We start from the raw sequence: 15,026 nt of genomic DNA on the forward strand, positions 1-15,026 counted from the left end.
ATTCAATTTCTGGATTATAAAATACAGAATACAGCTCACTTTCAAATGATGTGTGTGAATTTGAATTGAATTGGCCACAAACCACAGGAATTTGAATGGGAATCAGTCAATCTATCCATCCATCCATCCAATCAGTCTGTAAGGCCCAAAAACTGCCAAATTTCAAAGCGGTTTATACTTTTTGTAAACTTTCAAACAAGGCTTTGTCAAGTCATCATTCAAAATGTGTTGTGACAAACAAAGCAGAAATCAAATTCAATTCAAATTACAGAATGAAGTTGGCATTCTCAGTTCAATTTTGTAATACAACCCTGTTCCGGAACACACAAACACTCAAAAAACAACACTTAGATAACATAAACGGTTTACCGCACCCTCAAACTACACCTCACACTCCATGCGTCTCATACCTAACACTTTATCCCACACACAGAGACTATCACATCCCAAATTTCATTTTGCAATGTCTGATTGATATGAGCACAAATCTGTCTGAGTCTAAGAAATCATGACTGCAGTATTACATAACTCTGGCTCTAGTTAGCACACTGCTGTGTATGTATGATACTAACAAGGGAGCTATCAAGACTTTGATGAGCTGACAGATAAATGAGCTCACCCACATGGACGGAAGCATAGAAATCTCATCTCTCTTTCTTTCCCTGTATTTTTCTATTCAATACACAATATCTAACTGCATGCTTTAAAAAAAACACACTTTCACACATTCATTTGATTTTTTAAATCACACTTTCATCTACCACAATGACTTTGAATTATCTTTGTCAATTAAAATAATTTGTATTCATTTTGGCAATTTTTTTTCTGCAAACATTGTACTTTTTTTCTTTTAATGTTGACATATCCAATTAACTGCAATTATCGGCATATTACGTAATTCTTTTGATTAAAAATTATAATCAACTGACTGCAGGAACACAGTCCTTTAAAGTGAAGAAATCTGATAAGACGCTCATCCTCTCGATCCTGGCTTTCTACTCTTTCTCTCGTTTCCTTTTTCCGAGTGAGCGTAAGAGCCGGAGGGCGAAGAAAGGAGAGGGAAAATGAAGAAAACGAGCAGACAGAAAATGAGAGTTGATGTGCAATTTAACCATCCGATCCGCAGCCTCCCTCCTCAGCTTCTTCCATCTCTCTCTCTCTCTCTCTCTCTCTCTCTCTCTCTCTCTCTCTCTCTGTTGAAGTATTATGTAACCGGGCCCTAGGCATTGTAATTAGGAAGCTTTAGGTATTAGCTAAGACCAAAGACAAGAACAAAAGAACAGAAAGAGACTGAGTGTGTGTGGGCATCTTTCTCCACTTCCACATATAAAGGTTGAGCCCTTAGTGAGGAGGTTTTTGACTACAGATATGTCTTAGACTTTCTTCAAGACAGCACTGAACTTCTGGACTATTCCTGACCCCTGAGTGTGTCTTATGCAAATCACAGGAAAAACTAATGGTGTGTATCTGATACAGTAAAGTTACTAGTTTGCATGAAAAACTAATGGTGTGTATCTGATACAGTAAAGTTACTAGTTTGCATCACTTTCATCCTTTCACAGAAAGTGATATCTTTACTTAATTGGAAAGCTATTCTATTCTATTCTATTCTATTCTATTCTATTCTATTCTATTCTATTCTATTCTATTCTATAGTGTGCATCAGTGCCCGCCCACTTTTCAGCACCGCTGGTTCTGGAAGTATATCTTTTCCATTCATTTATCCCATTAGGATTTCAAAAAAGTCTTAGTTAAAGAGTTATAAACCATGAACAAAGTCAACCAGCAAAGGTGAATCAAAACATTACAAACTTTGATTTGAAGCAAAAAAAAAATTAAAAAATTTGACAAAAACACAAAGGTTCAAGACTGTGTACTTAATGGCTTTGGTGAGGGAAAGAACTACAATCCCATGAAGCACTGCAAACAGCATGATCGAATTAAATATATATTGAAATGAAATATATATTCAAATATTTAAGTATTTTGAGAGTGTAGGAAAACCGGCTTGATTACGTCATTTGCGGTGCTTCAAGGGAGTGGGCGGAGCTAAATGGATCTTTTGGCACACTTTGCTAGTTTCGACTCACTGATTGGTGGCTGTACAGCATCAGGGGTAATGTAGTTTTCACCACGAATTCCACTGTTAAACACAATTATTTTAAAGCTAAGTTGAAATAATGCAGGCTGACAGAGGCACCTCGTAGCTCTCAGTAAGGCTGTCTTTAAAGGTTTATAAATTATTATTAAAACTCAGTTTTTCTTCCAGAATCCCACTGTTGCACTCCAGAGCCCAGATTATTTTCCTGAGTACTATGCGTATGGATGGATAAAATAATAATAATAATAAAAAAACACTGATGTCTTTCTTTGACATTATGAAAGGATGACTCATAATAACAGTAAATTATACTTAATGAATATAAATAATCCTTTTAATGAAAAAAATGTAAAAGGTTACATTTGAAGTATAATATTTATTTATAATATATTCTCATCAGGGCAAAGCAAATGAGTCAACACACCAAAATATTGCAACAGGTATTGTTCGAAAAATGGCGACGGAAGAACCAATACAGCAATAAATCATGATGGTGTTGGAGTTACGCTTCCATACTTTATATAGATATGAATGCAAACGTGTGCCTGTCAAAACAACAGTAAGTACAAGACTAGATTCCAGTCAACTTTACTCACAACTGCAAACTCAGGTGGTCCTGTAAAGTCTGTCTGGTGTAAAAATACAAGATTCTATGGTGTGGGTTAGTCTATAGTAAATATGATTAGTGTTATATAAAAACAAATTCTAACAAATCTAAACAAGTGAGTCCTCATTCAGATAGCTAGATAGCCAAGTCAACATGCGAGAAAGACGGACTGAAGACTTGTTTGTACTCCGTAAGGGTCAGCAGAGTGAATCTACACAAGAAATATCTCACTTCTTCACCACAGGCGAGTGTGACACTCACCGAAGCCATCTCTGTGTGTCTGTGCGCGTGTGTTTGAGGAGGGAGCCCTGTGTGTGCGGACAGCGTTTCTATGGAAACGGGTGTAGGTGATTCATGGACCGTGTCAGGCTGAAAAATAAATTTCACACCTACGTGTGTGTGAGAGAGAGAGACAGAGATGATGATGTTTTCATGTTTTCAAGTGTTTAAGAGTGCTTTAATGTGTAAGAATGTGTGTGTGTGTTTGTATGTCATGAGGACGGTATTGACTTTGTGCCAATATTCGTTAAATGCTCTTCAAATACATCAACAGCACATTATTTTACTATTGGTTTTTCTAAATGGTTTTTCAAAGTTGTAAAAAAGATTATTGGAGTAGCCTACATTTTACAAGAAAACACAACTTCAATCTTTCTAGTTCCAAATCTCACATTTGATGTAATGTATAACTTATTTGTACTTCTTTATAATTATTTGTGAAATGTACGAAAATTTCTGAAAGAATTTTTTCAGCGCAGTTACGAATATAAAAAAATTATGATCTATTATATACAATGATATACAATATAAAATCTTAATAATTAAGATATAATATTATATATATATATATATATATATATATATACACACACACACAATACAATTTTCACCTGTCAGTAGATTTAATATACTTGAAACTTTAATCAATGACTAATATTGGCCAGACAATAACACAACTGCGAGACTCAGCTCAGAGTATAGCTTTTAATTTAGTTTTAATCTTGTGCATGAAGCTGAAGTGGAGCCTTAACAGAGCTTTAAAAAAGTCCAAATATATGATTTTGTTCAATCAGTAATCTGTTAATAATGACATTGTTAAAAGTGTGTAATGTTATTATTACTTTCACTTTTCCCAGCTTAATGTGCAGAGGCATATCTAAAAACACACATCAATGATTGGAGAGTGGCACAATCAGATTAACAATTTGTTTGAAAACATGACATGTTGAAAACTTATTTCCCTTCCAACATCTGGACTCCTCTATCCTCTCTGAGTTAATACCTAAAGCTGCGAATTACCACACACACTAGAATAGAGGAAGAGAGGACATTGTTCCTTCATAACTGGCAACATAAAACAGCTTAACTGGCTTTGCTAAGAAGGAGAAAACAGAGCACAGTACAATTGTTTTCTCTTGCTCATAACCTTCCTCTTTATTTCTTGAGGCTAGATAGGTGTAAAAACATCATGAGACTGTATATTTTTACATTTTGTGGTCATCATGTAAATCATGCCTCTGGAATGTGAAAAACATTATCACATACACACACATGGGTTGTGTTTTCATGTTTTATGGGGACTTTCTATAGACATAATGATTTGTATACTGTACAAACTGTATATTCTATACCCTAACCCTAACCATCACAGAAAACTTTATGAATTTTTACATTTTCAAAAATCATCACTTAATATGATTTATAACTTGTCCCTAAAAATGTCTCCACAAGGACAAGGATTTCAGATATTGCCCTTTTTTTGGGGACATTTTGTGCCGATAATGTAGGGTTTACCAGGCCACACACACACACAACCACACACACACACACACACACACACACACACATCAGACTGCCAGCCTAATCTGTGCTGCTCTGACATACTGATGAATAAACTATGAAGGGAGGAAACTGAACTGACTGTTACACTATTAACATGAGAGAAAGAGATTAAATATAAATGGCACTGTGATTTCTGCTGTGATGAAAGGCTAGATTGTACGGAAATATTTCCTATGAGTTTTAAGAGTCAAAACATTTATTACTAGACCTTTAACACGCAAAAAAACACAGGGTTGTTCTTATGCTGCGTGGCACTCACTGAGACATCTGATGAATAATTCTTGTAGTAGTGCATTGTGGGATTGAGTGAAAGCCACTCAGCCCCTGTGAGTTTAATAACACAAGGTTTGAATCACTCATTTAAGGATAAAAGGGAAAAACACTTTCCATCTGTGGCCCCTTATGTCACTGAACATGAGTCAGCATGTCATCTGTACTGTGATTTTCCTATCCTCTAATCTTTATTAAGGGATGTGACAGATGTGGAAGTTCTTCAAATTTCGAAGAGTCAAATTAATCTAAAAGAGTAAAAATTGACTCATACGGCATACGTGAAATGCCTCTCCTGAGCTGAGCTGCCAAATTTAGACTGTTTAGAATCATCAGTCCTGATGTAAAAATATAAAATGATTTTACATGCATGAGTTTCTTTCTTGTGTTGAACACAAAAGAAGATATTTTAATGAATGTTGGTAACGAGACAGTTGACGGTAGTCACTGACTTCAATGGTTTGTTTTTTTCCTACTATAGAAGTCAATGGCTACCGTCAACTGTTTGATTACCATCATTCTTTAAAATATCTTCTTTTGTGTTCAACACAAGAAAGAAACTCATACAACTTGAGGGCGAGTAGGTGATGGCAGAATTGTCATTTTTGGGTGAACTATCCCTTTAATTCAAACATAAAAAAACTGACCCAAATCTGTTCCCTGCAAATAGTCCCACTGGATCTTTTTACTTTCTGTAAATGGTGCTTTCTTTACTAAATGTAAACACAATTGAGAGTTACTGTTTCAATAATGCCTGTCTCCTCCTTACACCGCCTCTGGAATCAAGTGTTGCAAGAAGAAACCGACAAGCAAATTGTGTAAAGAAACTGAAGTTATTCATAAATATTCTCTTAGATCTCTAAGGAAGTCAAATAACCAGGTTTCAAAGGGGAAGAATAAGAGGATAGTTCTGTCTAGTCCCTACCAGAACATCAGTAACGGATGTTTAACATAAGCAAACTTAAGTCTGTTCAAGGTAAAGCATGTAACTCAAAGATTATGCTCAATCTTTTTTGCTTGAACGGAACAGGAACTCTTGGCTCATCCAATGGTGTAAGTTTGGGGAAGGACCACCTGTTTGGCAGAACAATTTTGTTTTCATGCCACTAGCAATGAAGAAATTACATTCTTCACCTTTATCACATCTAGAACCCAATAGTCTCCAGAATTCAGACAGCTGAAACCCCTCACAGTCAAAATGTTACACTGTCGTTCTAGCCTGGGAAAACCCAGACAGCTTCCGGCAAATTTGCTCTGCAAGTAGTCTGGCAAAGAGCTCATTCAAGCCCATTTCTAATCCGTCCAAATCGCGGCACCAATCAGAAACGTTGAGGCGGGCTTTACACAATGACGATCGCTCTGATTGGTTTTAGGTCTATCCAATTGCGCCCAGAGGCATTTGAGCGACGTCCGTTGGTGAAGCGCACCAACTTTTAAATGCATTATTATATTCAAATTGCAAACACATGAGGACAGTCTCCATAAAAGACCCACTGGCAGATGAACGTGCTACTACATTTCTCTCCGAAACGGTAGGAAATTAAATTAGATTTAATAGAGGATTTTAACTGTGACAAGATGATTGACAGGGCAGTTTACGTGACATGCATGCGACAGATCCGTCCGATAAAGATGACGAAGTAGTATGTCCCAAAGCTTGCCTACTTTTTTGCTACACATTCAAAAGTAAATACCTTTTCTTCACAAAAAGAGTACATACTTTTATGGCGTAGTGTTACTTAGGCGAATTGGGACAGCATATGGCTTTACACGATGACGATCGCTCTGATTGGTTTTAGGTCTATCCAATTGCGCCCAGAGGCATTTGAGCGACGTCCGTTGGTGACGCCCCTTTGGAAATGAGTTATTAATGAAGCTTTGCCAGACCATAACTCAGTTACTACTGAGAATGGTCTGGTTTTAACCAGGCTACTGTCGTTCCTCACCTCTAAGAGAACCTGGTGCAGCAGTCGGGCCGCCTTCTCGGAGACCTTCCACGGGTCGGTCTCCTCCACCAGCATGGCGTCCAGAGTTCCCTTCTCCAAAACCACATCAAACACACCGTCAGAGAAGGCCAGTCGACGGGCGTCCATGCACAACCAGCTGAGCTGAGCGCAGTCCTTGTGTCTCTCCGCCATGCTCTCCACACAAACACTGGAGTAATCCACGTTAGTGATGGAGGTGTAGCCGGCCTGGTACATATCATAGCTCAGAGCACTGTTACCACAACCTGAGAGACAGAGAGAAAGAGGCTGGCAAGTGAAAAACAGTTTGTTACTGTATATTTATGTTATGTCTTTATAAAAAAAAGTTTGATGAACAGGAGACATCAGAGAACCCATACATACTATGAATTTCACTGCATATAAAGACCTTTACAGGCCTTCTGTCAGCTTATTCAATGGTGCATGTCTGTTTAGTTTTTGATGTCAAAACCAAACTTTAAAGATTTCAAACTCTCATGTATATGGTTCACTGATGATATCAGTGTTCTACACTAACATTCACAAGTTATTGTTTTGTTAAAGGGGACCTATTATACAAAATTCACTTTTACATGGTGATTGAACGTAAATGTGTGTCAGCAGTGTGTACACAACCACCCTTTTTTCATTTTTTTTTCTCTTTCCACCATAGGTTCTACACACATTACGGTCCAGAGAATGTTTAAGAGCAGTTTTATACACAAAATATGTTTGCTATGTTGCTAATATTGTCAAAATTAGCTAAAATCAAAGTGTTTCTAAACATGTTGCTTGCTGCATTGCAATGGATACCACAATGTTTCCCATCTCAATTCCGGCAGAGACGACTTTGTAGTGATAATATAGTAGTCGCTTTCGCAAATAAATGTAGTCACTCTCAACTTACTGCATTCTTGCGTAAGTTAGCTTAGAACGGGGCCAAGAAGTCATAAAGCAGCAAGTGATAACTTTCTCATAATCAAAACATTCTATTTTTAAAATGTGCCACCCGTGTGACTTTTTGTATAAAAAATTGTCAGATGATTCAAAATCACCAGTCTAGCCAGAGGTGTGAGTGACAGGAAGTCACATGTTGTGACTTCCTGTTGTGGCACCGGGGTTGTACATCTCAGCTCCTGAGGCGAGAGCAACTTTAATTATCGCCTTCTTCGTTAGTCTAATTAAAGGTTGCTTAACGAGCAATCTTACAGAGGGTGTTTAATCAAAGGCATTTTCTCAGTCTGTAGTCAACACATCTCTCTTCTCACTAAACGCTGAATGTAAAGATAAAGTCATGAAGTCATTTTTCACAGGAAAGTTGGTGCACTATTAGTGTTATCTGAAAGCTTGCATGCTGTCATCTCAGCTGGACAAAAGGTGTTTCCCTGGAGGCACCTAATGGTACATTTAAATCAAAGTGTTTCAAATTCGATTTATTGCTCTTTATAGAGCGTTTATCTCGCTCATGCTGCCACTCTTCTCCCAGATCTCATTACAAAACCATTCAGTTCAAGTGTGCCAGTTTGTGCCAGTGGGAAAAAAAAACAAAAAAACAAGTCCACTTCAGTAAAAACAGCCCTTAATTTCTCTTAACATACTTACTATAGATATTATTATCACTACAATAAACCAAAATAAATTAAACAACCTGACAGAGATTTCAAAAGCTTTTTATGCAAAGGAGGAAGTTCAGTATTAATTATAAATATTATAGTATTTATTAATATTTTGAATAAGCTCTGTATTGTTATATTTTCAGTTTTCGTTTTATTATTAGTATTTTTTGTTAATTGCTTTTGTCATTTTTATTAGTTTGTTTTTTAAAATATTTTATTTAACTATTTTTATTTCCGTTTTAGTTGGTATTTAGTTCACGTTTTTCAGTTAGTTGCCATAGTTTTACATCTAATATTTATATTTTATTTCAGCTTTGTTTCAATTACCCAAAATTATTTTTAATACTTTTAGTTAACAATCCTGAATCAAATGTTAACTTATTTTGAATTTATAGTATAAGTTAATATGGCCTAATTATGGTATCTTGGCAGAAACTTTGTTAAAAAAAACAAATAATAATTTCTCCTATTCCATCTCAAAGGTGAAATGTGTAATTTCTGCACCACTACTGGTATCAAATGGAATTGCAATTCTTGTTTTTTAAATATATATATATATATATATATATATATATATATATATATATATATATATATATATATATATATATAACTCAACCAGGTTTTGGACAGATTTTTTGACCAATGGCAGACAAGGCTTTCTATTGAGGAAACCTGACTTGAAAACAGCCGTTATTTCTCCAATTCTGTTTCGTGCCACTAGAAAGACAAAACCGACACACTTAAACATTTTTAAATGACTATCGTGTGCCAAAAAGCTTGAATATGAGACACACATTTGTGTGCTGTTTATGCTGATATTGATACAGTATATACCCTGCCTCACAGGTGTTGGTGGTTTATAAGGTCACTACAACAGCGTAAATAAATGTGTGTGTGCAGAAGGAAAGAAAAGAGAAGAGAAGAGAGAGAAACACTGAGAGAGAGAGAGTATTCCTAAGCTGTCAAGTCAAACATTGCCCTCCACTCATAAACAGTCCTTGTTTCCGCTCTCTCCATGACATCACCAGCTACACATGGCCCCTGACCTTTTCTACCGCTGCCTGTGCCTGGATCTCCCTCTTCAGAGCTTTCGTAGTGGCGTTGAGGACCTGGGAATTTCCAGAGCGGACACACTAACAGGACAGAACGCTAAAGTTAGTCTAGCATATCACGCGTAGCATTCCTTCATTCCCTGCTCTCTCACTATCTTCTTCTCCACATAGGGAGACGGAAAATATTAGTCCACATCTCAGACAGTCACGAGACGTGTCGAACAAACATCACAAGACCCAGAGACTCAAGAACGTGCAATACACAGATCTCTAGGCAGTGTGTCTCTGAAATAGAAAGTAATATCTGTATGAATTCACTGTATGAACTTCTTTTACCAGTCAGGATGCAATTTCACAAAACCTTCTCTCTCTTTCAGAAACTGAATGTTTAAAATTGGAACAGGTTGCCTCATGAAACCAACCAGTCTCATCTATACTGTAACTGAGGATCAGTTGATGTTTTTATCCTTGAGACGACGTAAGTGGCTCATCCATGATTTCCCATAATGCACCAATGCTGCAGTAATAATGTAAATGATTTAGCACCATGATGTCATACCAAGTAGAGCATGAGATTTCAATGAATTACGCAACACTAGCAGAATAAAGACATGACTAGGCCTCTCAAAATAAAATAGTGATGTCACAGTCAGCTAGACTTTTTTGGGCCATTATTTTGTTATAACTTGACAATTGCATTGGATGATTGGCCGATTGTTAAAAGTGAGACCTACTGGCAATCTTATCAATGGATAGTTAAGGCCTGTTCACACCAAGAACAATAACTATAACCATACTATACACTTCAATTTTAAAATTAAGCCTAATAATTTAATTTCAATGCCGGATTTTTTTTCTTTTTTTTTTCTTTTTTTGATGATAAACAATAATAGTACCATGTTGTATGGAAGCAGAATAGTCTCAATTATAATTCACGCAAAAAACATGATTCACACATGCGTAGACAATTTCACATGCATGAAACCTAATTCACGTACACACACAAAAAAATCGCGTGCGTGAAAAAAAAAATATATTCACAAAAAGCAATTCACACGTGCAAAATAAAATTTTACTTTTGTGAAGTGAAATGAAATGGAAAAAAAAGTGAAATGAATTCACTTTTTGTGAATATATATTTTTTTCACGCACGTGAATTTTTTTTGTGTGTACGTGAATTAGGTTTCATGCATGTGAAATTGTCTACGCATGTGTGAATCATGTTTTTTGCGTGAATTATAATTGAGACTATTCTGCCTCCATATGTTGTATTGTCACTGGATGTCCAATGTAAAACGTGAATCCTGAAGCAAAACCATTAGAGAATCACAAATCTAGATATTACCTGAACTGAAAAAACTATTGAAGTTGTTCACAAGAGACACAACAAAGCAGTTCCTCTGCAGGTCTGTAATGCATAATTTATAGAAGGAAATGCATGAAAAGATACAGATTAGCATCTGAATGAGAGGACAACATTTTTCTAAGATAAATTATCATCACTTTCCTGGAATTTGTGACTACTTCTGATATGCGTGTTCTCTGAACATACATGTTCTTTCTTGGCAAACCTCCACACATTTTTCTCTATAAAGTATTAATATTCACCTTGATGTTAAACCCTTAAAGACACTTCCGTGCGCACACAAACTCTCATATAGTTCCCGGAAATGTCATCTTCACGGAGGGAGCGGCTCTGTTGCCTTGGTGATGCGAGATAGAACGCATATAGACTGACTCCCACAGGGCTTTGTTTACCAGCCTCCCAAGGCATGCTGGGAATAGCAGATACACAAGAACACACAGGAACAGAGAGAGAGAGAAAAAATAACCATCATCAGCAGCGCCGTAATTAGGTCACGAGAGTGCAAACGCATAGGACGAGAAAAGCGGTGAGCATATGTGTCATTGTGTTTACGGCTATGAACATGTTCTTTCCACTACGAGCAGTGATGTGTCTGTTTATCTCTGTCACACACACGGAGACAATGAGATGGTCTGTCACACACTATATGAAATATTCTCCAATGAACCATTCAACCAAACTAAACTCATCTCTAATGAACTCAGATGTAACTTTTACTGTTACACAGACACCAATATTGAACATGACTGATATTTTTTGACAACAAGACAATTAATGCAACTCTCAGTGTGAAATGTTTCAAATCATTGAGACAGAGGTCAGAGATCAAAGCTGCAGTTCATTCACACTCACATTTATTTTAATAGCGCATGCAATTAGCTAACATCATGTTTTCATTTAAGCAGAAACAATGAGCATGTTACATCAATGACGCAGTGTTGTGTTCATAATGATTACAACATATGGAAAATTTGGCAGTTTTGTATGCCGAATCAGAATTGGCGTCATCAGTTCAGACTAAGGACAAACTCGCTGTTTGTTTCTCTCTCTCTCTGCATTAATACACAAAACATATCAATAACCATATACAATATATGTGAAAGCATGTAGCCTAGGGTGACCATACATCCTCTTTTTCCAGGACATGTCCGGCCGGGATTTCGAGATCGCCCAAAATATCCGGGATTCGGCTTTTGCTTTCTCGTCGCCATTCATTTTGTTTACATGCACACCTTTTGATTCAATAGGACTGAATTAATTCCGATTGGTGAATCTGAAAGTAGTGTTTACATGAACGCTAAACAAGTGATCGGTTGATGTGCGTTTTAGCATTGCTAAGAAAATTCCTGTGTTTTCGTCTCGATCGGGATCCGTGTGAAGCAGAATGCATGACCTGCAAAGCTGGCACGTACGTGTCAGTGTCAAATAATGTAATAATATAAACATAATGAATGGTGACTGTAGAAAGCAAAAGCCGAATCCAGGGCATTTTGGGCGATCTCGAAATCCTGGCCAGACATGTCCTGGTTAAACAGGACGTATGGTCACCCTAAGCCTATATATTACTATTATTGTTGTCATTATACACACATTAACACAATAAATACATAAACTATATAAAATAAATCAATACTTTTATTCAACAAAGATGCATTGGAAAACACCTCTTAATTTTTCAAATCAGGAGTTTTAATTAGACCCATTGCCACAGGTGTACAAAATCAAGTAGCCTACCTAGCCATGCAGTCTGCATTTACAAACATCTGTCATTCTAGATAGCTCAGTGAATTCATGTGTGGTATTGTGACAGGATAATTCAAATCCTTGGCTTACCTAATCTGTTGCTTACCTTTTCAATAAGTAAATTTCATACCTGCTAAATATTCCATGGTCAACTGTAAGTGGTATTATTGGAAACTGGAAGTGTTTAAAAACAGCAGCGACGTGAAGTCAGAGAGCGGGGTCACTGAGTGCTGAGGCACATAATGCATAAAAGTCGCCAACGCTCTGCTGAATCCATATCTTTAGAGTTCCAAACTTCCACTGGCATTAATATCAACACAAAAACTGTGCAGTGGGAGCTTCATGGAATGGGTTTCCATGGCCAAGCAGCTGCATGGAAACATCTATGGAGTGAATTATGTGCCATAATTAAACAAACAAATCCAGCATTTTGCAAACAAACTCAATCTACTTCGCAAAGGAAAACTCGACTCGCAAACAAACTCGATCTGCTTTGTAAAGGAAAACTCGACTCACAAACAAACAGAAAGCAATGTGCAAGTACAAGGTCAGTTTGAGTGAAAATGCAAATAAATACAAACCATCCTACAAATTGCATGTAACCTTTGAACAAATACCAAATCTAGTGCATACAAATGCATATCTGTCTGTTATGATTGTGTGACACTTGGCTTTTTATGAGATCTCTCGGCTCGATTTTCTCACAAATGTGTCCAGGCAGATTTTCTCACAAATGCAGTTGAGCAACTTCCTCTTCTAAAACAGTAGATGGCGCTAAACTAGGGGATTAATTAAGCACTAGTCTCCCGGGAGAAGCACTGATTTGAAGCTTGCCTTTGCCTACAGTTGAGGAAAATGACTGGTGAACGGTTGTGTTTCTGTCGTAATTTATCTATAATTAACCTTTTTGAGGTTTTCTTTTGCAAAATGTTTATTGCATATCTAGACAGAAGTTTGTTTGCAAAATGCTGGATTTGTTTGTTTAATTATGGCACATAATTCGCTCCATAAACATCACATCACCAAGTACAATGCCAAGCGTCAGATGGAGTGGTGTAAAGCGCACTACTGGACTCTGGAGCAATCGAAACGTGTTCTTTGGAGTGACAAATCACACTTCTCTGTTTGGCAGTCTGATGGACGAGTCTGGGTTTGGCAGATGCCAGGAGAACGTTCCCTGCCTGACTGCATTGTGTCAACTGTAAAGTTTTGTGGAGGAGGGATAATGGTATGGGGCTGTTTTTTAGGGGTTGGGCTAGACCCCTTACTTCCAGTGGGACATACATAATGTTTCAGCAGTCCAAGACATTTTGGACAATGCTATGCTTGCAACTTTGTGGGAACAGTTTGGGGAAGGCCCTTTTCTATTCCAGCATGACTGTGCCCCAGTGCACAAAGGTCCATAAAGACATGGTTAAATGAGTTTGGTGTGAAATAACTTGACTGGCCCGCACAGAGCCCTAACCGCAACCCCATCAAACACTTTTGGGATGAAATGGAACGGAGATTGCGAGTTAAGCCTTCTCAGTGCCTGACCTCACAAATGCTCTACTGAATGAATGGGAAAAAATTCCCACAGAAACACTCCAAAATCTTGTGAAAAGCCTTCCCAGAAGAGTGGAAGCTGTTATAGCTGCAAAGAGGGGACCAACTCCCTAATATGTATTTAGAATGTGATGTCATTATATATAATAAAACATTTCTTGAGCACCAAATCAGCATATTAGAATGATTTCTGAATAATCATGTGACATTGAAGACTGGAGTAATGGGCACTGAAAATTCAGCCATCACAGGAATAAATTACATTTGATCATGTGATCCTGGGTGGTGCATTTGACATGTTACATGGGATCACATGTTCCCAAAAACTTACCAGTTAGTTTACAAAGAGTAACACAGAAAGACACAAGTTGAAATAAACTTGAATTCAAGACACAAAGAAGCTATCTGACACAAAAGTTTAATTTGATAAAACAACCTTAAGAACCATAAACCTACATTTCTGTGCTATGTTATTGAGGTAACACAAAAATGACCCAAAATAAAGTGAGTAGGGCATAGCAATGTTCGAACTCACCCAAAGAAAAAGGGAACAAAGAGGTGTAGCGGCCAAGGCGACATTTCCAATCACCCTCCTGCCAGGCTGCAGTCTGTGCTCTCTCACACACAAACACACCAATTTCTCACATACTAGCTTTTACAAGAAATCAAGGGAGCGTTTAAGTGTATTCTCAAGTGCGTATTAATATCTCTTTCTCTTGAGCGGGGATCACCGCATAGTATGTGTGTGTCAGTGTTTGTAAGTGAGAGGATGTCCCCAGTTGTGTAAAGTGATATGAATCATCTTTGTGTGTGTTGAGAGAAAGTGTGTGTTTGGTGCAGAGATAACTCTAGGTGAATTCCTGATGAGACTCAAGGAGCTTTTCCGAACATACACACACACACACACACGGTTTAGC

At 37.3% G+C, this 15,026-nt stretch overlaps 1 protein-coding gene across 4 annotated transcripts in view; it reads right to left on the reverse strand.

Moving 5' to 3' along the window:
• ece2a (endothelin converting enzyme 2a) overlaps positions 1-15,026 on the reverse strand; it is a 75,594-nt gene that overhangs the window by 41,670 nt on the left and 18,898 nt on the right. For all 4 annotated transcript variants that reach the window (XM_084118673.1, XM_084118672.1, XM_084118671.1 and 1 more), the window contains exon 3: positions 6,767-7,050. In XM_084118673.1, the coding sequence (XP_083974799.1) occupies positions 6,767-7,050 (284 nt within the window). The remainder of the gene's footprint in view (positions 1-6,766; positions 7,051-15,026) is intronic.

The sequence above is a fragment of the Abramis brama genome (assembly GCF_963993115.1).
Source record: "Abramis brama genome assembly, chromosome: 7".
NCBI classification, from domain to species: domain Eukaryota; kingdom Metazoa; phylum Chordata; class Actinopteri; order Cypriniformes; family Leuciscidae; genus Abramis; species Abramis brama.